General features: G+C 41.9%; 1 protein-coding gene across 3 annotated transcripts in view; it reads left to right on the top strand.

Annotated features, from left to right (window-relative positions):
• ARHGEF26 (Rho guanine nucleotide exchange factor 26) overlaps nucleotides 1-25710 on the top strand; it is a 104046-nt gene that overhangs the window by 5292 nt on the left and 73044 nt on the right. For all 3 annotated transcript variants that reach the window (XM_039489590.1, XM_039489589.1, XM_039489591.1), the window contains exons 4-6: nucleotides 1813-1958; nucleotides 13467-13523; nucleotides 19137-19297. In XM_039489590.1, the coding sequence (XP_039345524.1) occupies nucleotides 1813-1958; nucleotides 13467-13523; nucleotides 19137-19297 (364 nt within the window). The remainder of the gene's footprint in view (nucleotides 1-1812; nucleotides 1959-13466; nucleotides 13524-19136; nucleotides 19298-25710) is intronic.

Genomic DNA, 25710 nt, shown 5'->3' with positions numbered 1-25710 from the left:
CTATGGTAATCGGCACTCTCTCTGCTTGCCCATCTTTGATCTCTCCCCAAGTCCATTCAAAATCTGGTTGACAGGATCATCTTCCTTTCCCACTGCTTTGTCTCCTATTCTTTTCTTAGGTCTAGTTACACTTGGGGGGAGAGGATCGAGCTAAGTTATGCAACCTCAGCTACGTGAATAACATAGCTAATGTCAACATACTTAGATCTACTTACCGCAGTGTCTTCACTGCGGTAGGTCGACTGCTGACGCTCCTCCGTTGACTCCACCTGTGCTTCTCGCTCTGGTGGAGTACCGGAGTTGACAGGAATGCGCTCAGCTGTTGATTTATCGCATCTTCACTTGACGCGATAAATTGACCCCCCTCTGGATCAATTGCTCCGGAGATAAGTGTAGACGTGCTTAGTTTCTCGGGTCTCATGCACTGTTTAAGCAACTCTTTGCTTTTGAAGCAGTCCACAAATATTCCCTGTCTTCATTTTCTACGATACCTCCTTACTCTCTCCTGATTGTATATCAAGGGTTTTCTTCTGACTGCTCCCTTTGTCTCTCTTGATCACTTCTTACTCCCTATAATGGCATTCAGGGTTCAGTTATTGTATGCCAAGCTTCCATCCTTGAAAAGTTTATAAAAATCTCACATAGTCTTTGAAGCATGCCGGCTATAATGATCCTGGCCCACGCTATATTCTTACTGTAATTCTTTGGATTGTAAACTCTTTGGGCAAGGTCTTGGTATTTTTTTTGGCAGTGATCCCCTGTTACACAGCACCATATGCAGTTATACTATGTGTTTATGATTAGAAGGTGTGTACATACATCATATAAACTCTAGCCCTTATGTACAACCCTTCAGGAGAAGCGCTAATGGACACAGCAGCTAAAGCAAATCTGACCAAACAGTTTGACAAAAGAAGTTAGCGGATTCTTAAAGACTCACTCAATCTCTTTCACTTTCCTCCATACAAATAATAGGTTGTCCAAAACAGCTGCCCCATTTTTAAAGTATTGTCAGCCTTTCTCCTATAAAACATTTCTTCTTTTTGTAGCTTAGTTCCTGTATTTTGAGTTCCCTCTTTCCCCATGTGCTTGTGATTAATATATATATATGGCAAAAGAGTGTGAGCGCTAGAAGAAGGTGGTCTCCATGTTTGTGCTCCTTCCCCATGTGGTTTTGTTGCATTCATACTGGTAGCATTGAAGCACATAGAAGAGGAATCTGAATGCACATGGAAGTGTGCAGGCCCCACATTTAGCATGTCTCGGAAGATGATGATTGGGTGGGCCCCACAGGCTCTGTCTTGGTCAGTCCTGATTTTAAAGTTCTGAAGTCAAAATTTGGGATGATTTTTCCTCCTTCAATGAAATATGAAGATAATTTGTTACGGCTAACAGTGTAAAAATTGCCATTGGTAATAGGTTCTTAATACCTTTTACTATGTGCATGAGATAATCATACACCTGGATTATTGACCTTACTGTTTTGATATGTTTCTTTTTTTTTTTAAACCTTTAGCTAGTTATGACTCACTGCACAACAAATTGGGGTGAAATAAAGCTGTTTTCGTCAACAAAGGACACCTCTGTTCTTTAATTCAGTCAGAAGGCATCTTTTTAATAGTGGTACAGTGATCCATTGTTACCGTGACACCGTCCATCTTAAATAAGACACTACCTTTGTCTTTGTTCATGCAACTTGTGAGCAACATCTACAATTTCCTTTATTTCATTGTTTAAAAGCTACTTATAACTCTTTTGAAAACAAATGGCATAACTTTCTGTCAATTAATGTCCCTTTCTTATGTATTGTAGAAACTGCAGTATTGTATCAGAACTACAAAGAAAAAGCTCTGGACATAGATTCTGATGAAGATTCTGAGTCCAAAGAACAAAAATCAGAGGAAAGGATAGTTATTCAATATAAGCCTCTGAGATCAACATGGAGTCAGCTATCAGTGGTGAGTATTTTAATGGTTACATAGACAGTAAAAATATATTATGCAAGAATGTATATAAGCAAGGATTTTATCTGCCAGTGGCATTTTCTGCTTGAAGTTTGACTTCCAGCCCCTTCTCAAATGTAAAGTGTTTGTGGACATTTTATTAATACTCGGAGTTGTAATTGCCCCAAGTGTTACAGGTATGAGGCCAAATCCTGAAGTCCTAACTCTGCTTTATTCAGATCTTACCCGCGCAAATCCCTTTACTCTTCGAGATGATTTAGCAAGGCCTACTGGAAATGTCTGTTTGCTGAAAAAGACAAAAGCCAGTATATGTGAATTGTTAAGATAAATTAAGTATCTATATAACAAAAACATAAGGAAAAATTAAATAAAGTGGATAACAGGAGAAAGTGAGTGTGAGCTGAAGATTTAGTAATTTCAACTTCATTCTACTAGAAATATTGGTCTTCGCTTGTGGAAGAGAATGGTTCGGTACCAATGGAAATGATTGCTCTGGATTAATCTTGACTGGACATTTTTTGGTATATATTGTCAATCAAAATAAACAGAGAGGCAAGGTGGGTGGGGTAATGTCTTTTATTGGACCAACTTCTATTGGTGAAAGAGAAGAGCGCAGGGTAGGCTCGAAAGCTCGTTTTTTTTCATCGACAGAAGTTGGTTGGATAAAAGATATTACCTCACTTCTCTAATATTCTTGGACCAACCTGGCTACACCAACACTACAATCAAAATAAAGGATTTTTAAAAATGTATGTGTGTAAAACGCAGGATAGTGTATTGCAATTCAGCTTTACATTTTTACAAATGACTTGCAAGCTTACATAATTTTAAAAAATGCAATTTAAAGGATGTGCTGAATGCTCACAATCCAGATAAGAATTGCATGCTTACCATCGTAAGGGCCTGATCTTGCAAACACTTCCTATAGGGCACAATGATTACTCCTCAGGCCTTGTCTACCCCAGGATTTTAGCACTGGTGTAGCCACACCAGGGTAACCTCCTAGAACAGATAGAATTTACACTGGTGCAGTTTACCCTTCTTTGAAGCATCACATTCAAAATACCCAGACTTGCTGGAAAAAGTGGTTTCAATTCTAGTGGGGTGGACGTGGCCCTTTCTTTAGATTAAACTGAGTTTTGTGTGTTTGCACTTCTATTCTGTGCATGGGAGGGCTATGGACAATCTTTAGATCAGGACCATAAACCGTGACTGAACTCTTTTTTTCCTTTTCCTTTTCCTTTTCCTTTCTTTCACACAACCCTTGCTTTTCATAAGAAGACCATGGAGGACTGGAGGTTTACTCCCCTCGACACTCACTGTCCTAGAAAGTGGGTTGAGAAGCTCACTTTAACCTGAGAGCTCTTGTCCTTTGCGTGAACATATAGCTCCTGACTTTCAAATTTGAAAAGGCCATGTGTTTAATAGTTCATAAATGCACACAGTTCCAGATACAACTGGACAGTTAGGAATTTAACCAGATGTCCTCACATGCAAAAACTTGCATATACAATCTAGGTGCATACCATTGTGGTAACTGCACGTGCAAATTGGGTGCTCAGTTACATGTGCTTTTTGTATGTGACCCTAGGCTTTTCTGTTGACCGCAATAAAGCTCTTCAGTTCCCATGAGACTTTTCATAAGACTAGAGTTTTTCCTGAATGCATTTAGTCAACATTGCTCTTCCCCCACATGTGCATCACACTTTACAACCCCCATCCCTTTCCCAAAGAGGCTGCATTTCAGTGTGCTGTATGTAATGTGGTGACTTTTTGCTAAATGTTGTTTATTTTGCTGCATTTCTTTGCTTCTACATATATATTTGGTGCATTAAAAATAGTGACCAAAGAGTTCATGATTAATAATGAAATATGAAAGGAACAAATGTAGATGGTAAACCTGGGAATTCTAACCACCAGCCACAGGGATAGTTTCACAGTCTGATGTTTTGTGAGATTGCCAGACTAGTCTTTCTAATGCACATAGTAGTTTTGCACCTCTTATACAGAGGAAGATGGAGAGCAAAAAATTATTATTTGCTGTTTGTGTTGTGATAGTACTTAAGAGCTCTAGTTATGGACCCAGGACCCCATTGTGCTAGGTGCTGTATAAACACAACACAAAAAGATGATCTCTGCACCAAAGAGCTTGCAAGCTAAGTACATTTATAGGCATTTCTGTGAATTTTCCACATGCTTTTGTAGGAGTCGGAAGAAACTCCATGGATGAGTATTGAAGAGTTTCCTTTTTATGATCCTATCAAAAGGATGAGGCTGTGTTCTCAGTGCCAGCAACGTATGCTGTGTTTGTCAAAACAATTAGAGCATTCTAAATTTTCTTATACTGGTAAAAAAGGAAAGGCTCATGCTATTGGAGGAGCCTTCTGTTTGCTTTTTTGTAGGAATATAGTGAATTGGCTGTCGGAAAAACTCTTGACTTCACTATTCAGCAGATTTCTTTGCCTATTGGTAGAGGTTTGTTACTTATGTAAGAGCCTGTTTTTTGCTTCTCTAAAGTGGATTAGTTAACAGAAGTAATCAGTATCGTTTTCGCTCTGTTTGGCAGGTGGTGTCTTTCTTTGACTCCCCTTCATTTCCCAGGAGTAACTCCAAAATGAATACAGAGAAGGGACAGTTTCTCTGATCTTCCCCTCTCCACCCACACATGGTTGGTTTCTGGGCAATAGAGGGTTACAGACAAGCAAAGTTGCATCAGTTTAACTACAGGTGTTATTTAAAAATCATTTTAGTTAAATCAGTGCAGAAGAACGTGTGGCCACTCTTAAACTGACACAAACTTGGCTTGAAACAAATTCTAGCATATTTTAAGCAAAGGTTTAAGTTAAACTGAAATAAGCCATTATAAATAAAAGTGGTTTGGCACTGATTTAAATGATTTTTAAACTGTTGTAAGTTAAACCAGTGCAAATTCTGTGTTTAGACAAGGAAGGGTAGTGGACACCCATTCTTACTGCAGTCTTTCATTCAGCATGCACAGTAGTTCTTCCTCAGAAGTGACAGGAAACCAACTAAGATCCAGCTCTTTAAGTCAGCACCACGATATTACTAGCAACCCCGTGGAGGTGTTAATATATGGCAACAAAGGAACAATAATGCTAAATTGGTAACTTCAGGATTTTCCAACTTTTATGTCTGGTGAGAATAAGAAAAAGTTAGAAGTTCCATGATTTTGTACCTAACTTAATCCTCTGAATGCTGCTTTTTGTGGCATGTGGATGATATCTATGGAGTGGGAAAGTTTTGTTCATTGCATTCTTAAGCGATAACATCTTTTCTATATATGGAGTCAAAAAGGATTAGCTTGGATGTAAAATAAAGAGGCCACATGTTAACAGGTCAAGTTGTGTGCCTTGACAGCTTAAACCACTGGCTGTTCACACCCTGAAGCACTAGCTGTTAAGATTCAATAAAATCCTACTTAGGCTGTAAATTTCGTAAGAGCTGTCTTACTGATGTTGGCTCCTTTGCAGTTCCAGGTACTGTAATAGGAGTAGTTCTACCCTTATGTGCATTAGTTATAATGGGTTAAAGTCTTCATTAGTTTTGTACTATGGACAGCTGTATAAATGCCTTTGTGATTATAAGAGTAGGTTGTTTAAGTACTTAGAAGTTCGACTGAATTATCACACAGATTTCATTAACTGGCAATGTAACAATCTTTCTTTATGGATCAATTTAAAATGCAGTCAATGTAATAAGAGTTTTTTGTTAGTACTTAAAGAAAACTCCAACAACACAGGTCTATATTTTTCTTTAGCAAATTGAGAATTTAAAGTAATTTTAAATTACTTTACAGTAGTATCTCTTGCAACGAATGAACATTATTCAACAAAAGACAAATGTCTATATGTTTTAGGGTTTTATCTTTGCATTTGTGTAAATAATAAGGAGACTACTAGGAGGCTGGAGGCAGGAGTTCACCTATTTCTTTGTTACATTCATCATGCTAGTGTGATAACCAAGCCTCCTCTTTCTCTCTAGTTCTGTGAGCCAGCTTCTTTAAAGTATTATTTTTCATTATTGGATACCTATTTTGTAATAGGCAATACTCAATAATAACTGCTTTTGAACATTTATTGGTAATTTGTACTGGCACCAGACATAGCATAAAAAAAGTTTGATTTAAGTTAGAGCTGAAATACCATGTTTGTAGTTATTAATGGTCACCTTACATAACATGTTTCATCCTTCACCCCCAGCACAGCAAACTTTGTACCAGGTTGTTTGCTTACCGTTCTTGACTTGATTTCGTAAGTGGGGGGACGAGGGAGGGAGGGGAGTACTGGGTAAGAGAGAGGGTTTTGAAAACCAGGCATAGCTCCTGTGAGATGACACACGCTGGGTCTCAGAGAGCCTATGTTTTCAGTTCTGTGGCAAAGCTAGATGGTGCAGTGATGTATTAAAGAACTAAATGCGAGTTTGTCCAGTAAATCATGTCAAACTAGTAAATTTCACAACCTGTAACGAGGGCAGGGAAACAAAGTGGGTGTAATAGATTATCTGAGCTATAAACATATAAAAAGGTGAAGAATAAAATGAATCTGGCATTTCTGAAAAGGTAACTTTAGACACGCAGAACTTGGCTAAACCAGCTATGCAGGCTTGGGCTGAGGTCAGCCTTTTCATTAGAACAAATATGAAACTGAAGGTAATGAGTCGGTTACTTAGGAGTTATAAGCAAAATCTTCCTGGACGGTATAATTAGTGATTTTTAGTGTTCCCATCTTCTTGCTACACAACTATACATTGAGCTTTGAAGAATATTTTAAAGCTCTAAAATGTCATGGCATTTAAATCTTCTCTTGTTCAAATTCCTTTTCAAGACCCACTTCTATCATGATGATGGCTATAAGACATTATCTAACTAACAATGAAGTAGAAGGTTGGTTTGAGAAAGTACTTGGCTGTTATCTCTCTTCCCCTGCCCCAAATCTTCATTTGTTGTTTGTCATTTTAGATTCTGAGTTCTTTGTAGGTATGTTTGTCTTTCACTATTCTTTTGGATAGTGCCATTTCAGCCCGTTGTAGGTGCTGTTGCTATATAGATAATAAAAAAGAAAATTACAGCTAATGCAGTGTATTAAAAAGGTTTGTTTCTCACTTCTCTGTGCTTTACTTTCCAATATTTTCCTCATTCAGTTATTTGATCATTTAACTATTTTGCCTAAGGCTACAGCCCTTTTACTGTTAATCACTCTGCTCGCTCTTCTACCCATAAACTAGATTTTTGCAGAAAAAGATATTGGAGAATTAGAGAGGTTCAGAGAAGGGCAACAAGAGACATGGAAAAAAGAAATTGAAAAGACTATGATTGCTTACTCTAGAAAGCAGACTAATGAGAGGAGACATGAAAAAATATATAAAATAACGAATGATATAAAGGTAGATCAGGAACTTCCGATTTCCCTCTTTCATTATATCTGAACAAGGAGACATTCAGTGAAATTAAAAGGTAGCTAATTCAAAATTGATAAAAGGAAATACGTATTCTGTCTTGCTACAGGAAATCATTGAGGCCAAAAACATAACAAGATTAATTTATATGGATATAAAGAATATCTAGATTTGTTTTCAAGATAAAAATGTTGGAAGAGATATTAAACCTCATGCTTCAGGGTTTAAGCCAACCTTTAACTATTAGGAGAACAGGATGTGGCCTAATGTCTGGGGTAAACATCCCACATTTACTTACTGCAGGGTTCTTATACCTTCCTATGATGCATTTGATACTGGCCTCTGTTAGAGATAAGATACTAGACTAGATGGATCTCAGATCTGATCCACTTTGGCTATTTCTGTGTTTAACTGGCTGTGACCTGGGGAAGTCCTGCTCCCCAGACTAGTGCACCGCCTAAAACACCTTCTCCAGCAGATGTAGTGAAGCAGAAACTGAAATGGTGCTAGAATGTGAGCCAGACAATTGTATGGATATGCCAACCCATGAGACTGCCAGCCAATTGGATCACTAGTTAGTGTCTCAGTGGTCCCATCACTTTCAGCCTATTGTTGCCAAAGCATCCCTGCCTCATTGCAAAGTGGAAACTCTATTGTCCTTCTGAGAGTACAGAAAGTAGTTCTGCACTCATTTTGGTCCCAGCCCTGCTTCCACTGAAGTCAGAGAAGTTCTGCCATTGACTTCTGTGTGCACAGGACTGAACCATTTGCCAACAAGAGGAATTATCTTTGTATTCATATACCCATATTTAGCAAAATAATTATAACACAAAACTGCAAATTTTGGAAAATTAATTCAGAAAATGCTATAGCACCCTCACTGGAAATGTAGTCACTTGTATTAACAGGAATTATAGAGATCTCTTGTACACGTTCATAGGTACGTCCTATCTCTGCACATTTTTAGCAAATATTCAACAGCATCAAAAAAAATAAAGTGGCACCACCTTTCCTAGTGATTCGTTTTATTCACTTTATGGTTGCTAATTAAAATAAAAAGCATAAACATTCCATTTCACTAGTAAGGCATAGCGCGCTCTCCTGTTCACCGCTGATCCCCAGCTGCTTGTTGAGGGAAACATTTAGCTACAGCCCTTTATAATAACAAACACTTTTCATCTTCATAGAACTTTACAAATACTAAGAACAGATTGTTTCTGTGGAGGTGCAGGAAGCTGTGGGTAATGTTTGGAGTGCACTCTGTTAACTGGCCTTCCTTGCCAGCCCCAGGACCCAGTAGTGAGTCCCCAGGTGCAGATGGCTGACAGGGAGCATGCCTAGCAGAAGGTCCCAGTTGGACCCAGCCGCTAGCTACATGCTGGCATCGGGGTCAGTACAGTTTATAGAAGAAGGTTATAATTTCAAGTCTTGAGACTGGAGGAATTTACACTTCAGAGCATTGGAATAACACCCTCCTCTCCAACCTCATCCCACACTATTTATACACCTAATTCTTGTCTGGTCCCAGTAGTACTCCCCTCCCAATATCTGATCCCTTGCTCCAAACCACAGTCGTCATGAGCCCCACAAAATCTGGCCACGTGATCAGACCTGGTTTTCCTTTTGTCCCTCAGAATTGCATCTGCCCCCCACCATCCACTATTATCGTCACTGTAGTCCTCCTGCAGAAATCTGGTTTCCTTTCTTCCACATTCCAGCCTTCCTCCATGTCTTTCTCCAGAAGGCAATGGCAAAGTGTGGTCCACGCATAGAAATGCTTTCAGACGTTCTGCTTACTTCTTCCACTCCCTGAGATAGCAGCATGCAAAAAAACCCAACCTCTCTTGACTGAGATTCCTTGTCTCTGTATATGGATCCTGGCCCCGAGAAGTATTTAGCTCTAAATTCATTAACCAGCTCTCAACCTTTGGAAGGAAGAGTATCATTATGCCCATGTTGCAGACAGAGAAACTGAGACACAGAGAAAGGTCAAGTAATTTGCATGCACAGGCAATGAGTCAGTGCCAGAACTGGGACTGAAACTCACTGTGACTTCCAGTCCAGTCTCACTTTATCTAATCTCAAGGGTTTTTTCCCCCATTTAAAATTTATGCTTTCATTGTAGAGGAACTGAAAAGATTAATTTTCCATTTCGTTTTATAAATTGAGTTCATTATCTTACCTATATCTGAAATGGATTCATTATTATGTCTCAGGATTTTGAATAAAATCTGATATTTTTCCTCAGTCCTTAATTTTTTAGATAATTTGTATCAAAGATCTCTTAGGACCAAGTTTACTTTCTGAACTTTATGGCCAGCATGCGTACTTATGAAAACAAGTTGAACACTGGCTGAATCCAGCTATTGGCAGTAAGTCTAGAATGCTTTCGAAATTCCATAGGCTGCCTCTATGGTGAAGTAAATACTATGACCCATTATTAAGGAAGTAATAGAAGAAACAAAGAGAGCCATTTAGGTGCATATTTACCCAGGTTTATGGCAGGTAAGCACCATGAGGGTGTGTATTTCTGTCTCTGTTTAGATATTTCCTGCATCGCGAGAACCGGGGGAAAATGATCTATTAACTTAGTTAACCCAAGCTGAAATCAGATTACTAATAAAAAGGAGCAAAGAATCCTGTGGCACCTTATAGACTAACAGACGTTTTGCAGCATAAGCTTTCGTGGGTGAATACCCACTTCTTCGGATGCAAGTGGTGGAAATTTCCTGGGGCAGGTATATATAAGCAAGCAAGAAGCAAGCTAGAGATAACGAGGTTAGATCAATCAGGGAGGATGAGGCCCTGTTCTAGCAGTTGAAGTGTGAAAACCAAGGGAGGAGAAACTGGTTCTGTAATTGGCAAGCCATTCACAGTCTTTGTTTAGTCCTGAGCTGATGGTGTCAAATTTGCAGATGAACTGGAGCTCAGCAGTTTCTCTTTGAAGTCTGGTCCTAAAGTTTTTTTGCTGTAGGATGGCCACCTTAAGATCTGCTATTGTGTGGCCAGGGAGGTTGAAGTGTTCTCCTACAGGTTTTTGTATATTGCCATTCCTAATGTCTGATTTGTGTCCATTTATCCTTTTCCTTAGAGACTGTCCAGTTTGGCCGATGTACATAGCAGAGGGGCATTGCTGGCATATGATGGCATATATTACATTGGTGGAAGTGCAGGTGAATGAACCGGTGATGTTGTAGCTGATCTGGTTTGGTCCTGTGATGGTGTTGCTGGTGTAGATATGTGGGCAGAGTTGGCATCGAGGTTTGTTGCATGGATTGGTTCCTGAGCTAGAGTTACTATGGTGCGGTGTGCAGTTGCTGGTGAGAATATGCTTCAGGTTGGCAGGTTGTCTGTGGGCGAGGGCTGGTCTGCCACCCAAGGCCTGTGAAAGTGTGGGATCATTGTCCAGGATGGGTTGTAGATCCCTGATGATGCGTTGTAGGGGTTTTAGCTGGGGACTGTATGTGATGGCCAGTGGAGTCCTGTTGGTTTCTTTCTTGGGTTTGTCTTCCAGTAGGAGGCTTCTGGGTACACGTCTGGCTTTGTTGATCTGTTTCCTTATTTCCTCGTGTGGGTACTGTAGTCTTGAGAATGCTTGGTGGAGATTTTCTAGGTGTTGGTCTCTGTCTGCGGGGTTAGAGCAGATACGGTTGTACCTCAGTGCTTGGCTGTAGACAATGGATCTTGTGGTGTGTCCGGGATGGAAGCTGGAGGCATGAAGGTAGGCATACCGGTCGGTAGGTTTTCGGTATAGGGTGGTGTTGATGTGACCATCACTTATTTGCACCGTGGTGTCTAGGAAGTGGACCTCCCGTGTAGATTGGTCCAGGCTGAGGTTGATGGAGGGGTGGAAGCTGTTGAAATCGTGGTGGAATTTTTCCAGAGTCGTCTCCTCATGGGTCCAGATGATGAAGATGTCATCGATGTAGCGTAGGTAGAGAAGGGGCGTGAGTGGACGGGAGCTGAGGAAGCGTTGTTCCAGGTCGGCCATAAAAATATTGGCATATTGTGGGGCCATACGGGTGCCCATAGCAGTGCCACTGATCTGGAGATATATATATCCTCACACACAACTATTTCAAATTTGCTGACTCCACTGGCCATCACATACAGTCCCCAGCTAAAACCCCTACAACGCATCATCAGGGATCTACAACCCATCCTGGACAATGATCCCACACTTTCACAGGCCTTGGGTGGCAGACCAGCCCTCGCCTACAGACAACCTGCCAACCTGAAGCATATTCTCACCAGCAACTGCACACCGCACCATAGTAACTCTAGCTCAGGAACCAATCCATGCAACAAACCTCGATGCCAACTCTGCCCACATATCTACACCAGCAACACCATCACAGGACCAAACCAGATCAGCTACAACATCACCGGTTCATTCACCTGCACTTCCACCAATGTAATATATGCCATCATATGCCAGCAATGCCCCTCTGCTATGTACATCGGCCAAACTGGACAGTCTCTAAGGAAAAGGATAAATGGACACAAATCAGACATTAGGAATGGCAATATACAAAAACCTGTAGGAGAACACTTCAACCTCCCTGGCCACACAATAGCAGATCTTAAGGTGGCCATCCTACAGCAAAAAAACTTTAGGACCAGACTTCAAAGAGAAACTGCTGAGCTCCAGTTCATCTGCAAATTTGACACCATCAGCTCAGGACTAAACAAAGACTGTGAATGGCTTGCCAGTTACAGAACCAGTTTCTCCTCCCTTGGTTTTCACACTTCAACTGCTAGAACAGGGCCTCATCCTCCCTGATTGATCTAACCTCGTTATCTCTAGCTTGCTTCTTGCTTGCTTATATATACCTGCCCCAGGAAATTTCCACCACTTGCATCCGAAGAAGTGGGTATTCACCCACGAAAGCTCATGCTGCAAAACGTCTGTTAGTCTATAAGGTGCCACAGGATTCTTTGCTGCTTTTACAGAACCAGACTAACACGGCTACCCCTCTGATACTTAATAAAAAGGAATTGTTTACTATTAGATCATAAAAATAAACATTCAACATTCTGCACTCTCACATAATGTCCTGCATTTTCAGTTCCTTCTAATGCAGCAATTCTCAAACTTTGGGGTCATGTAGTAATATTTGTTGTCAGAAGGGGGTCATGATGCATGAAGTTTGAGATCCCCTGTTCTAATGATTCTCAAAGTTTAGCTTGGTGAGACTGTCTGTGGTGATGCCTTAATATGGAAGGTTGATGGTTTTTATTGATAAACACCAGGTTTAAATCAGATTTGTTTTGTTTGTTTTTTAAAAGGGGCTATTGAAATGTTTTCCTTGTGGGGGAAAAAAACTAGACTTTCATATTTTCAAACTTTGCTGACTAACGTCAGGTTTCTTAGTCTGTATTTAGACATCTAATTAGATGTGGCTTGATTTTTCAGAGGTGGGTTCATGTTCAAGCCTGGAAATTTACATGCAAACTGCAGATATGAAATATCCCAGTTTGCATATAATTTCAGAGGGGGAGGTAGAGGAACAAAAGGCTGCTGCTGATGATTTAACTTTAGATTAGACTGGTGGGCTATGAAGGAGACTGAAGGGAGGAGGGAGAATGGATGGTGCAGAGCTTAAAAGGGTTGTGTTGGGGCTGTGAAGCGTAGAATGTAGTGGGGGAGGCTGGGGTTGGGAGACGTAATTAGAGGGGATAGGCAGGAGTTGAGACTGAGTGACTGGGGAGTAGGATGGGGAGGAGTGGGGAAGGTGAGACCAGGCGAAATTATAAATTTAATGTCTGCTTCAAGTGAATTTGTGATGTTGGGTTCAAATTTTAGTCAATGAACGATCTCTCTAAAAAGGCCCTGGGGTGAGAGAGAAAATATTTAGTGACAAATTTTCAAGTAGGCCTCAGAAATTGCATTCAGGTATGTTGTGTGTATGCAAGTTAAGTTATTTAATTTTAAAAATAAAGATCTGCATGCTCAAATACTTGTGTGTGCAAAATCTGCCACTTAATTTTTAGCACAAAACTTGAATCCTTGTTTACTTAGATATTGTGTAATGTAAAAGAAACTGTTCTCCATAAGGATATTAAATATTAAAATTTGTCTTTTAGGTGAAAAAGAATGGACTGTCTCAGACGATCAGTCAGGAGGAAAGAAAGAGGCAAGAGGTATTCTTTAAGTAATCAATTTTTAATTGTTGATTACTTAGTAATATACAGCATACCTGATTTGATATTTTGTGCACTTCCTTTATGTACCTGTCCATAAGGGGGACAACTTTAGTTACATCCTAGTTCCATTCTCTGCTGCTCTATAAAATGGGCTGGATTTTCTCCCTCTCTGTCTCTCCTTTGTCAGCACCAAGGGACAGTGAAACCAACTGGATCTCCCTAGCATGCGAGTCTCCAGCTTGGGTAGCTGGGACGACCCCCTGTGCGCTCTTGGTGGTGGTGTGGTTGAGGCAGGCTGTACTCCAGTGAACTCTAGCTGATGGATGACTCGTTAGAAGTCATAGCCAAACCCTCTGCACTATGCTGGGGCAAGAATGGAACCAACTCCAGAATCAGAGCCCAGCTAGCGTCTGGTGTGCTATCCCTCCCACCCTCTAGCAGAGAACATAGGCCATTATCTCTAGATTATGTACACAAGATTTATAACAGTCTCCTTCTCTGCAAGTCCCCCCTCCCCTTGGATATCTTGCCTGCTCTCTGGAGGATTTTGATGTATTTTGTTATTTATGGATGAGGAAAATCCCAAGAGACATGACACGTCATTGAACAAGCCAGGGATTCTCCTTCTGCCTGTTGTCATCTGCCTAGGAGAGGGGCCTCCTTTTCATCCCTTTGAATTCCTCAGGAGTCATCACTCCAGCTTCCCTGAAGACAGATCTACATATACTTCCTCAGAGAGAGCAAGTCCTTCGTGCCTTTCAGGTTTAGATCCTTTCGATTTAGCCAAAAGATGTCTTGCAAGCGTCAGGTTTTTGTGTTTTAGTGGTAGTGTTTCAGTAGAGGCAGCTTTTACAGGAATGAAAAAGAAGTAATCATAGGATGCAGCTATGCCTGCAGTTGGTGTTTGTACACCATTCTCATTATGTGTATAGTTTAAACTTAAAAGCCTATTTGTTAGATAAATTTCCGTAATACACCATCAATATGGAAACTTTGGAAAAATTTATTTATTTGTTGGGTGGGGTTTAAGAGGAACAAGATTTTAAACTGAGGCACCACTTATAACTGTGATTTAAGTTAATATGCTAAGTTTTTGTGTATATTGTGTCGAAAGGAAATACTTCTATAATTATGATGCTCTAAATAGTAATACTTTTTAATACATTCACTTCCCTTTAAACTATCGTTGTTTTAATCTTGAATTCATGTACTTCTGCAGACTACACAAAACTGCAGTTCACACCTGTCTGTTAATATTTTCATGAAGCACTCATTAGCTATTGAGATAGAGATATCTGCTCATGCTGATGCAATGCAAATCAAGTCTTTCAGACTCTTTCATAGAAAGTCTCCTAAGTGGACTATAAAGTAGTAATTGGTAAATATGATCTCAGTTTTTCTCTCTCCATTTCTGTTTACTGTTATTACTGTATATGCGAGCTAAGATTATCTTGATTTGTTCTGTCATGCTAAGTGTTTTGGGTATAAAGTGGTATTATACCAAAACTAGTTTGTACTTTGCATTAATAGCAAATTGGCTTTAGTTCTGACTTTCAAACACACTAGTATGGCCTTGCAGTTCTCAAACTGGAAGAAGTCAATGAAGGCTCTCATAAAAATCAGAAACAAAGAAGCTCCTCAATAATACAGTGAAGGCTAGGCTTGTGTATTCCCTTGTGTACAAAAATGCACAGATCAGAACAAATTAGTCATGGAGCTCTGCAGCTCTCTTTAAGTAAATCCTGTCCTGGTGAGTGCAGCTGGAGGATATGCAATGTAGCCAGAGTGAAGTTAGAAATACGTGTGATGAGCAAAGGAAAATGGCCAGAATGCTGTGTTCAGACAACCTTTGCCATATAAGTACAGGAACTCCTCACTTAAAGTCATCCCGGTTAACATTGTTTCGATGTTAAGTTGCTGATCAATTAGGGAACATGCTCATTTAAAGTTGTGAAATGCTCCCTTCTAACGTTATTTGGCAGTCGCCTGTTTTGTCCACTGCTTGCAGGAAGAGCAGCCCGTTGCAGCTAGCTGGTGAGTGGTTGGAACCAGGGTGGACCGGCAGCCCCCTATTAGCTCCCTACTCCCCTAAGTTCCCTGTGCAGCAGCTGTCTCTCCCCCCACTGCCATGTGCTGCTCCTGCCCTCTGCCTTGGAGCTGCTCCCAGAGACTCCTGCTTGCTGTACGGTGGGAGAGGGGGAAAGGGGGGCTAATGTCAGGGTGTCTCCCCCTCCCCCCTGCTCCTGCACCCCACTTACCCCATCTTCCATAGAGCAGGCTGCTGTCTCAGGTCTCGGCAAGCTGATTTAATTAACAAGGCAGTGTACTTAAGCCTGGGGTCAGCTACTTAAGGGGGAAATGCGCCTTATTTTCTCTCACACACAGGGTGTGTGTCTCTGTCTGCCCTCCCTCCTTTCCTGCTGCCTTGTAGAGTGTTGTGAGAGTTAAGCCTTGAGGGCTCAGTCAGTTGCTAGTTCATTTAGCGGTAAGGCATTCCCTGGGAAATATCCCACCCGCTGACTCCTCCACCTCAACCAAGCTTCACAATCATCATCACTGTACCAGTATTAAATTGTTTGTTTAAAACTTATACTGCGTGCGCGTGTGTGTGATTGATTATTTATTTATTTATGTGTGTGTGTGTGTGTGTGTGTGTGTGTGTGTGTGTGGGCCCTTTAAATCCAACTCTTCGCTCAGACTTCTGAATGCAACTGGTCCCTTTCTCAGGGCTTAGGCTGCTTTGTCAGTGGCCAGTGGGGGAACCCAGGCCTGCCCACTACTCTGGGTCCCAACCCAGGGCCCTATAAAGAGAAGCCATGTACTGTTGCCTTGATTTAGTCAGGGTTAAAGTTCTCAGGTCCTCTCTTTCCCATTTTAAGCAAATGCAGCTGGTCATGCTCCTGTGGCCAGAGAGGAGCTCCCAGCCAGGACCTGACCTACTAAGGGTATGTCTACACTACAGGATTATTCCGATTTTACAGAAACCGGTTTTTTAAAACAGATTGTATAAAGTCGAGTGCACGCGGCCACACTAAGCATATTAATTCGGTGGTGTGCGTCCATGTACCGAGGCTAGCATCGATTTCCGGAGCGTTGCACTGTGGGTAGTTATCCTGTAGCTATCCCATAGTTCCCGCAGTCTCCCCCGCCCATTGGAATTATGGGTTGAGATCCCAGTGCATGATGGTGCAAAAACAGTGTCGCGGGTGATTCTGGGTAAATGTCGTCACTCAATCCTTCCTCCGTGAAAGCAACAGCAGACAATCATTTCGCGCCCTTTTTCCCCTGGATTGCCCTGGCAGACGCCATAGCATGGCAACCATGGAGCCTATTTTGCCTTTTTTCATTATCTCCGTATGTGTACTGGATGCTGCTGACAGAGGCGGTACTGCAGTGCTAACAGCAGCATTCATTTGCCTTTGCAAGGTAGCAGAGACGGTTACCATCCCTATTGCACCATCCGCCATTGTAAATTGGCGATGAGATGATGGTTATCAGTCATTTTGCACGGTTTGCATTTGGAAATTGGCGATGATGGTTATCAATCCTTTTGTACCATCTGCTGCTGTCATGGGTGCCTCGCTGAGGTCGGCTGGGGGTGCATGGACAAAAATGGGAATGACTCCCCGGGTCATTCCCTTCTTTATGTTTTGTCTAAAAATAGAGTCAGTCCTGCCTAGAATATGGGGCAAGTGTACTAGAGAATCATAGAGCACAGCCACTCCGTGTCAGAGCCCCAGAGATCCCGCAGAAATGATGAGCTGCATGCCATTCTAGGGGGTGCCCCTGCAACAACCCCACCCATTGCTTCCCTCCTCCCCCAACCTACCTGGGCTACCATGGCAGTGTCCCCCCATTTGTGTGATGAAGTAATAAAGAATGCAGGAATAAAAAACACAGACTTTTTAGCGAGATAAAATGAGGGGGAGGCAGCCTCCGGCTGCTATAATAGTCCAGGCAGGCCATTAAAGGGTGGGGGGGAGAGGAGCACAGCCTCCCGCTGCTCTGATAGTCCAGGGAGTACAGAATCTTTTCTTTAGACATGAAAGTGGGGAGGCTGATGGAGCTCAGCCTCCAGCTGCTATGATGAGGACGGTTACCAAGCCCCATTTTTACCCAGGCGCCCCCGGCCAACCTCACCGAGGCCAGCCAGGAGCACTCACGGGATGATGAGGATGGTTTTCCACCATGTTGTACCATCTGCCATCAGGAAAGGAAGGGGAGGGGATGCTGCTGTTCAGTGCCGCAGCACCGCGTCTACCAGCAGCATGCAGTAGACCTACAGTGACATTGAAAAAAGGCGAGAAACAATTTTTTCCCCTTTTCTTTCACGGGGGGCGCCGGGGGGGTAAATTGACGAGATATACCCTGAACCACCCCGGACAATGTTTTTGACCCTTCAGGCATTGGGAGCTCAGCCAAGAATGCAAATGCTTTTCGGAGACTGCAGGGACTGTGGGATAGCTGGAGTCCTCAGTCCCCCCTCTCTTCCTCCATGAGCGTCCATTTGATTCTTTGGCTTTCCATTACGCTTGTCATGCAGCACTGTGCTGAGTCCCTGCTGTGGCCTCTGTCTGGAAATTTTTTCAAATGCTTTGTCATTTCGTCTTCTGTAACGGAGCTCTGATAGAACAGATTTGTCTCCCCATACAGCGATCAGATCCAGTATCTCCCGTATGGTCCATGCTGGAGCTCATTTTGGATTTGGGACTGCATCGCCACTCGTGCTGATCAAAGCTCCATGCTGGGCAAACAGGAAATGAAATTCAAAAGTTCGTGGGGCTTTTCCTGTCAATCTGGCCAGTGCATCTGAGTTCAGATTGCTTTCCAGAGCGGTCACAATGGTGCACTGTGGGATACCGCCCGGAGGCCAATACCGTCGAATTGCGGCCACACTAACCCTAATCCGACATGGCAGTACCGATTTCAGCGCTACTCCCCTCGTCGGGGAGGAGTACCGAAATCAGTTTAAAGAGCCCTTTATATCAATATAAAGGGCTTCGTTGTGTGGACGGGTGCAGGGTTAATTCGGTTTAACACTGCTAAATTCGGATTAAACGCGTAGTGTAGACCAGGCCTAAGACTCCTTTTATCTGCGCCCGCTGGAATAAAGCAGCAATTGGCTGCTTCCATGCAGCCTCTCAAGACAGGCCTGGAGAAGGCACCTTTGCTGCTCCTCTCCTGGGGCGGGGTATAGTAGGAGCATGTGGCTTCCAGCAGAGGGCCTGCCTGTTTTGTCTTTTGTGCCCTCCTTCCTCCAGCACAGCACTCCACCATCTCCGTGCATCTAGAGCAGAGAGAATACATATGCACCAGCAGCAGACACAATTTTTTACACTCTGGGTCCTAGTAGTGCCCCCCCCCCACAGCCTGGCACCTTAGGTGGCCTCATGGTAAGACCAGCCCTGCAGTATAGACATACCCTTTGTCTATTAGTCAGATTTTAAAAGGCTGCATCTTATCTTGGTTTCTAAAAGTAAATTTTGTGACTACTGTTAAACATGTATTGGCAGACTTAGTCTGGATGATAAATTATTCTGTTGTAATTTACACCGTAACTCATCCAAAACAAAACAGTTGATTGTAAGTCTGATTTTTTCTACCATACAGGCTATATTTGAAGTAATATCATCTGAACATTCATACTTACTGAGCTTGGAGATTCTGATCCGGATGTTTAAAAATTCCAAAGAACTGAGTTTAACAATGACCAAAACAGAAAACCACCATCTTTTCTCCAATATTGCTGATGTCTGTGAAGCGAGCAAAAAGTAAGTGTATTGTAAAGGACAAAACCCTTTTTTTATTTTCATGAAATTCTGATAGTGGTTGTTACCAGCATAAATAAATTACTATGTGCATTATATTTCATAACTTTAGTAGGAAGCATCTTTACTTGATTTTGTGATGACAGCAAGAAAAAAACAAATCTATTTTTCATTAAAACCAAATGGTCTCCAATGACAAATACAAAAGGTTGACATTTTATGCTTTAAAAAGAAAAAAAGACTAATGAATTCAAATGATAGATGATCCCGTCATATTTTAAAATAGTAAAATACATTTTGAAGCAGTTCAGAATAAGTAAAATACAATAACTAAAGCCTAAAATTGTGGTACTTCAATTACCTTTTTAATGATTGACAAGGAAATGAAGTTGTTCATTGTTTAAAAACAACAAAATATGTTTGAGAAGATGGATTCCATAATAGCTGTTGTCGAGTTATGGTATGTCACCAGTTATTAGCAACAGATTTATTGTTGCCTTACTATAACTCTGTGCCAAGAGGAAAAATGAGCTACTAAATAATACATTAAAAGTTAATGGAAATCATTTTGGGAAGATGTCAAAACAGGTTAATCTTCTTGAATATTTTAAGGCATTAAATAAACATTCTTGTTTTTTAAAAAGGAGATAAAACTTTTGAAGTACTTAGTAATGTGAAATAAGAAATAGCATGAATGTAATTAAGTCAAACCAAAACAGCAGAAAAATATTTGAGTGATTCTTTTTCCATGAGTTGAAGAGGTGCTGCAGAAACGACTTCCATATTTATCTTGCTTGTATAGTACACATACAAATATGTGTGTTTGGGTGAAGGAGGAGGGAGATTGTTTGTTCGTTTGTTCATTCTTTAGTTCTTGGTCCAAATTTCGTGCTCATTAATCCCAGTCTTGCATGGAATGAAATGAAATCAGTACCAAATTAGTCCCTTTGTTTTGAGGTTGCCGAAAAGATTCATGACAAAACAGTGTACTATGCAGTTGGAAATGAATGCATAGCTATCTCTTTTTTTCTATTAAACAATATATTTTATTTTTGCATTGTTTACATGGTTTGGGGGCATGTATTGTGTGTCAGAATTTGAAAACCAATATGCTACAGGTAAATTAGCTTCATTATACAACTTGAAATTCAATATAATTACTCTTTCCTTTTGTACCTAAAGCTCTGAAATCAAGTAGGCTCTTCTGAATAAAGTGTAGAATTTCTATCAGACTCTCTTTTCACTTTTTTATTTCTGTCCAAGCACCATATCCTCAAATCTGATTTTCATCCAGACAAGTTTTTGGAGTTTTGACTCTTTCTGTCTAATTCTTTTTACCAAATCGATATCCAGATATATTATGAATATTTTTATATTCAGCTACAGCTTTTTGGAAATTAACATTAAATGCAAATACTGGAGATCAGTTTTAAAACTTTATTCTGTATTTACTTTTTCAATAAATTTGAAGGAAATAATATGATACTAAAGAGCAAAGTATTGTGATAGAATGAACAGTATAAGAAGAGGGAAAAACATTCTGCGAGAAGGATACTGCTTTATATAACAATTAAACTCCCATTTAGGGTCCAACCCTATAAGATGCTGAGTGCCTTCAGCTCCTGTTAACTTCAGTGGGAGTTGAAATTACGTAGCACTTCTCAGGATTATGCCCTTAATCTTCCATGGTAGAAGCTCAGAATTATAACCTGGGCTGTAGTATTCCTTTACAACTAATCACTGCCTGATATTATACTGGAATGAAGTGATAAGAGAAAAAAGACCTCTTTCTATCCCTGGAAGATCATAGTATTTGAAGGGAAAAGAAGAAGATTTTTGAATACTATTCCTACTTGCTGTCCTTTGAGATTTGTTTCATATGGCTTCCCCACTGACTTCACTGAACTACTTGCAGCGTATAGAGTTAAGCACATAAAGTTTGCAGAATCAGGGACTTAGATTCTTCATTTGTGGGATATCAAATGTCATTTTCAATTCTTGAGGTCTCTTCTAACAGGAAACCCTTTTGCAAAAATAATCTGACCATATTCCTTCCTTTTTTAAAGTAGAGTTTAGTTGTTACGGACAATATCATAGGTGTGCATGGTGCGTTACACACAACTAAAATAATTCCAAGCCTCATGGAGTTTTTAATCTGAACTAGGATAGAAGGGATGACCGTAATGGAGAGTGAAGAAGGGGGAAAGAGAAGTTGTGAATTACAGTAGTAAGAAGTCATGGGATAACCTTATGTGTAATTGCATCTTGTTAGTGCCATTTTTTTCTTTAATACATTAAACATTTAGGATGCTGTCCAGAGTGAAGCTATCAGTGGAAACAAGCATCAGATGGGTAACTAAAAAAACTGATGGTAAAAAAAAAAATGGTTTTTGATAACATCCAGAAGCCTATTTTCAATATTTTTTCAGGATTCAGACAACTTTTCCTTTGGGTTAAATCAGGGGTCTCAAACTCAAATGACCACGAGGGCCACATGAGGGCTAGTACATTGGCCTGAGGGCTGCATTACTGACACCTCCCCCTCACTGCCCCTGGCCCCGCCCCCACTCCGCCCGTTCCATGAAGCCCCTCCCCTGGCCCGCCTCTTCCCACCCCATCCCTGCCCCCATTTTAACCCCTTCCCCAAAATCCCCACCCCAACTCCATCCCCTCCCTGCCCCCAGGGGGTGCAGGAAGGGTGTGGGGTATGACAGGGGCTCAGGGCAGGGAGTTGGGGGGTGGGGTGCAGCAGGGGGTCAGGGCAGGGGGTTGGGGTGCAGGAGGGGTGCGGCAGGGGGTCAGGGCAGGGGGTTGGGGTGCAGGAGGGGTGCGGCAGGGGGTCAGGGCAGGGGGTTGGGGTGCAGGAGGGGTGCGGGGTGCAGCAGGGGGCTCGGCAGGGGGTCAGGGTGCAGGGTACGGCAGGAGGTTGGGGTGCGGCAGGGGGCTCAGGGCAGTGGGTTGGGGTGCAGGAGGGGTGTGGCAGGGGGTCGGGGAAGGGGGTTCGACTGCAGGAAGGGTTCGGGGGGAGGGCAGGTTCCCTGCCTGCCCTGCCCCCACACTGCTCCAGGAAGTGGCTGGAATGTGGGGTAGCAGGGGCATGAGGTGTGTGCATTGCTGTTGCTTTAGGCACTGCCCCCAGCATCTCCCATTGGCCGGGAATGGGGAACCGCGGCCAATGGGAGCTGCTGGAGGTGGTGCCTGAAGCAACATCAACACACACCCCTGCGCCCCTCCTCCCGGAGGTTGCGTCCACTTCCCGGAGCGGCGCGGGGGCAGGGCGGGCAGGCAGGCAGGGAGGGCCGCAGAAAATAACCTCGCAGGGTGCGTGTTTGAGACCCCTGGGTTAAATGGACTTTGTTATTCAAACCAGCAAATTTGGTTGCTACTTGCTTTAATTGAAAGAGAAACTGAAACAGATCCTGCCTCCTTTGGGCTACTATAGCAATCTTTACCTGGAATAATGGCCCCTTGGGGGCTGGTTGAAAGCCAGTGCAATGGGCCTCTGGCTGGACCAAGATTGGGTGGAGATGGGCAAGTGGCATAATGTCAGCTCTGGCACCTCTCTCAATATGTGCAAAGTGCAGCTCTTGAAGATTGAGCCCTCTGCTTTCAAGCCAGAGGAACCATGTTTCGTGACTGTCACCCTAACTTCCATAGGTTGGATTTTACCAGTCTGAAATTCTAACTTTAAAAAAAATCTATATTAGAGAGCGACTCCTTTAGTGAAGCAGTCCCATGATTTGGTTTGTATTTTCTGTATATTCTTGATGTGCAACTTCTTGAGATTGTTGATCTTGTATTCTAAGGGTCCTACCATAATATTTGCAGGACTTAGGCTGTATCTTGAACAGACTCTTATTCTGAGAGATACCTTTGTTCTTGTTAGCTTTTTCTAATGCTTTCCTCACCGTAGTACTTGCAAAATAAACAGCAGAGAATTGTTTGCTTTTGTGGCTATAGTGAGTAGATGAGAAAATGCTTGAATGGAACTGGTCAGAAGTGCGTCTTGACAATTATTTAGATATAATAGAATGTATTCTTAATTAAATGCCAGTTGTTGTCAATCAGTTTGGGAAACTGACATATAGTAGCTGGAGGGGAGGAGCATATAAATATGTCTAAATATGTTAGAACACTGCATCTCTAGGGTACAGTGGTCTGCATTATCCAGTACAATTACAGGTGCCTTGTCTACATCCATTACAACTTCCAGTTCTGGACAGTTGAAGAATTGTCTACTATTTCCAAGGAAGTATGCAAAAACTTATTGCTTAGCAGTTCACTTCAAATTCAGGAGAACATGAAACACTGTTTTAACACACTCTAATTAGGAAGGTGGTGATAGATACCCAGAAATTGCGGGAAATTGAAAATATAAGTTAATGTACTCTTAAATTTACCTGTTGGATTTAAAACACATTTGTTTTTATTATTAAACAGTTTATAACCAAAAATTGGAAAATAAAACAGCCGAATCTAGTCTTTGAGGATTTTTAAACTAATCTTAATGAGTCTATTGAACTGTCCTAAATTCAGCAACAGTTTAATATTTGTCCTCAAATACTGGCTCTTGCAAATGCATTCTTTAGTCAGTGAGTCACTGTTTACCTTTTCTTGAATGCTCATTGTACAACGTTCCATTTCACGTGGTTATCTTTTTGGAAAGTGCATAGTCACCCTACTGTTCTTGGACAGTGTCTGTGTATGCCATAGCACCTGTCTACAGAAAGCTGCATTGTCTTTGGAAAGGATCTTTCTTGGATAGGCAGTCACCAGAGAGAGAAAGAAGTGCTAGATAAGCAGAGCTCATATGAAAAGGATGTGTTTGCAGATCTTTAAATGGTTGCTGACGTTGTAAATTCTAATTTTGTTTCTTTTTTGGCCAGCTGTTCTAACTTTTATTTGTATTATATTAAGACTTTTTTTTTTCAGTCATTTTCTTGTACTCTAAAAATGTCAGCATGTAATTTTTTTCATGGAGTGTGTATGTGTGACGAAGTGGGAATGTTCTTGATGTGTTCTTTGAATGCCGAGTGGGGAGTATTGACATGGAAAGGTTGCAGGGGAGTTTTGCAGGAACTGTCTGCACTCGGGAAGGGAGGATACCTGAGCATGTAACATGAGAAACCAGGAGGGGGGTTGGAGGCCAGGTAATACCTCTGCCAGGGAAACTGGACAAAGGACACACAGCCTGGGGGAGGAGCCAGGGGGAGGTTGAGTGAGATGGCTGGAGGGAGTTTGTTTGGAGCTGGCTGGGAAATGGAGAGGGGTGCCCCGACGGAGTTTGGGCTTCCCAACCAGGCTGTGGCCCCCATGGGGCCCCCAGATGGACCTAACTAAAGGGGCCTTGTTGTCTGTACCGGCAAGACCTGTTGTGGACTGCGTTCCTGTCGTCTAAATAAACCTTCTGTTTTGCTGGCTGAGAATCATGGTGAATCACAGGAAGCTGGGGATGCAGGGCTTTGTCTCCCCCACACTCCATGACAGTATGCATATGCTATACTTGTAGGTACATATGTAATTCTCAATCCAATTAATTTCTCAGGGGTTGTATTACTATAGTTTGTGCATTGTCCATGGTCTGGTGAGTGGGTACTACACTGGCTGACAGGCCTGAATTGCTATGTCCCAAATAAGTAAAAGAAATTAAAGCTTTTGCTGATTTTTCTCTTTTCTCTTCCTGGATTCTAATGTGAAAGTCAGCAAACTGGATGAAGGATTCACACAAAAAGGCCCCTATCACCTTGCAGTCTTTAATGTATTGATCCTCACAATACCCATCTGAGGTAGGGATTAGTACCCCTATTTTACAGATGGGAAGCCGAGACACCGAGGCGCTATGTGCCTTGCCCAAGGTCATACAGGAAGGCTATGGCAGAGCTGGAAACTGAACCCAGGTTTCCCGAGTCTCAGGCTAGCACCTCAACCATAGACCATCCTTCCATGTTTGCATTTGCTATGTTTTTCCTCTTCTTCTGTCCTTCATTTTGTATGTAGAAATTGCTATGGCTTGAATTTCTTTAGTATTTAAGGCTGCAGAGTTTGTAGGCCATATGGGGGGGGGGGGGGAGAGACTCACCACTCACCCTAGTGGATCTTATAAATTCTGCAGGCTCCTAGCCCCATTGACCTCACCTCCTGCTTCCCATTTATTTCAAGTATCCCAGTGAATTTTATGTCCCTTGTGCGATAGTATAGTTTCGTATTGCCCAAGGTTGTGCTGTAGTATGATTTTATTTCTCAAAGTTTGAAACTGGAAGTGGCTAATGTATACATCAAGCACAATCTGGATTTTAGCTTAAATATCAGATGTGAGTGGACAAAATGATTTGAGAAAGCATGCTGCTGCCATTAGCTTAATAACTATTTGATTGGAATGTGTCTGTACACTTCAGTGTTTGGGTTAATTTCCCTGT

The sequence above is a fragment of the Mauremys reevesii genome, linkage group 9, assembly GCF_016161935.1.
Source record: "Mauremys reevesii isolate NIE-2019 linkage group 9, ASM1616193v1, whole genome shotgun sequence".
NCBI classification, from domain to species: Eukaryota; Metazoa; Chordata; order Testudines; family Geoemydidae; genus Mauremys; species Mauremys reevesii.
This window is presented reverse-complemented; position numbering and strand designations above follow the sequence as displayed.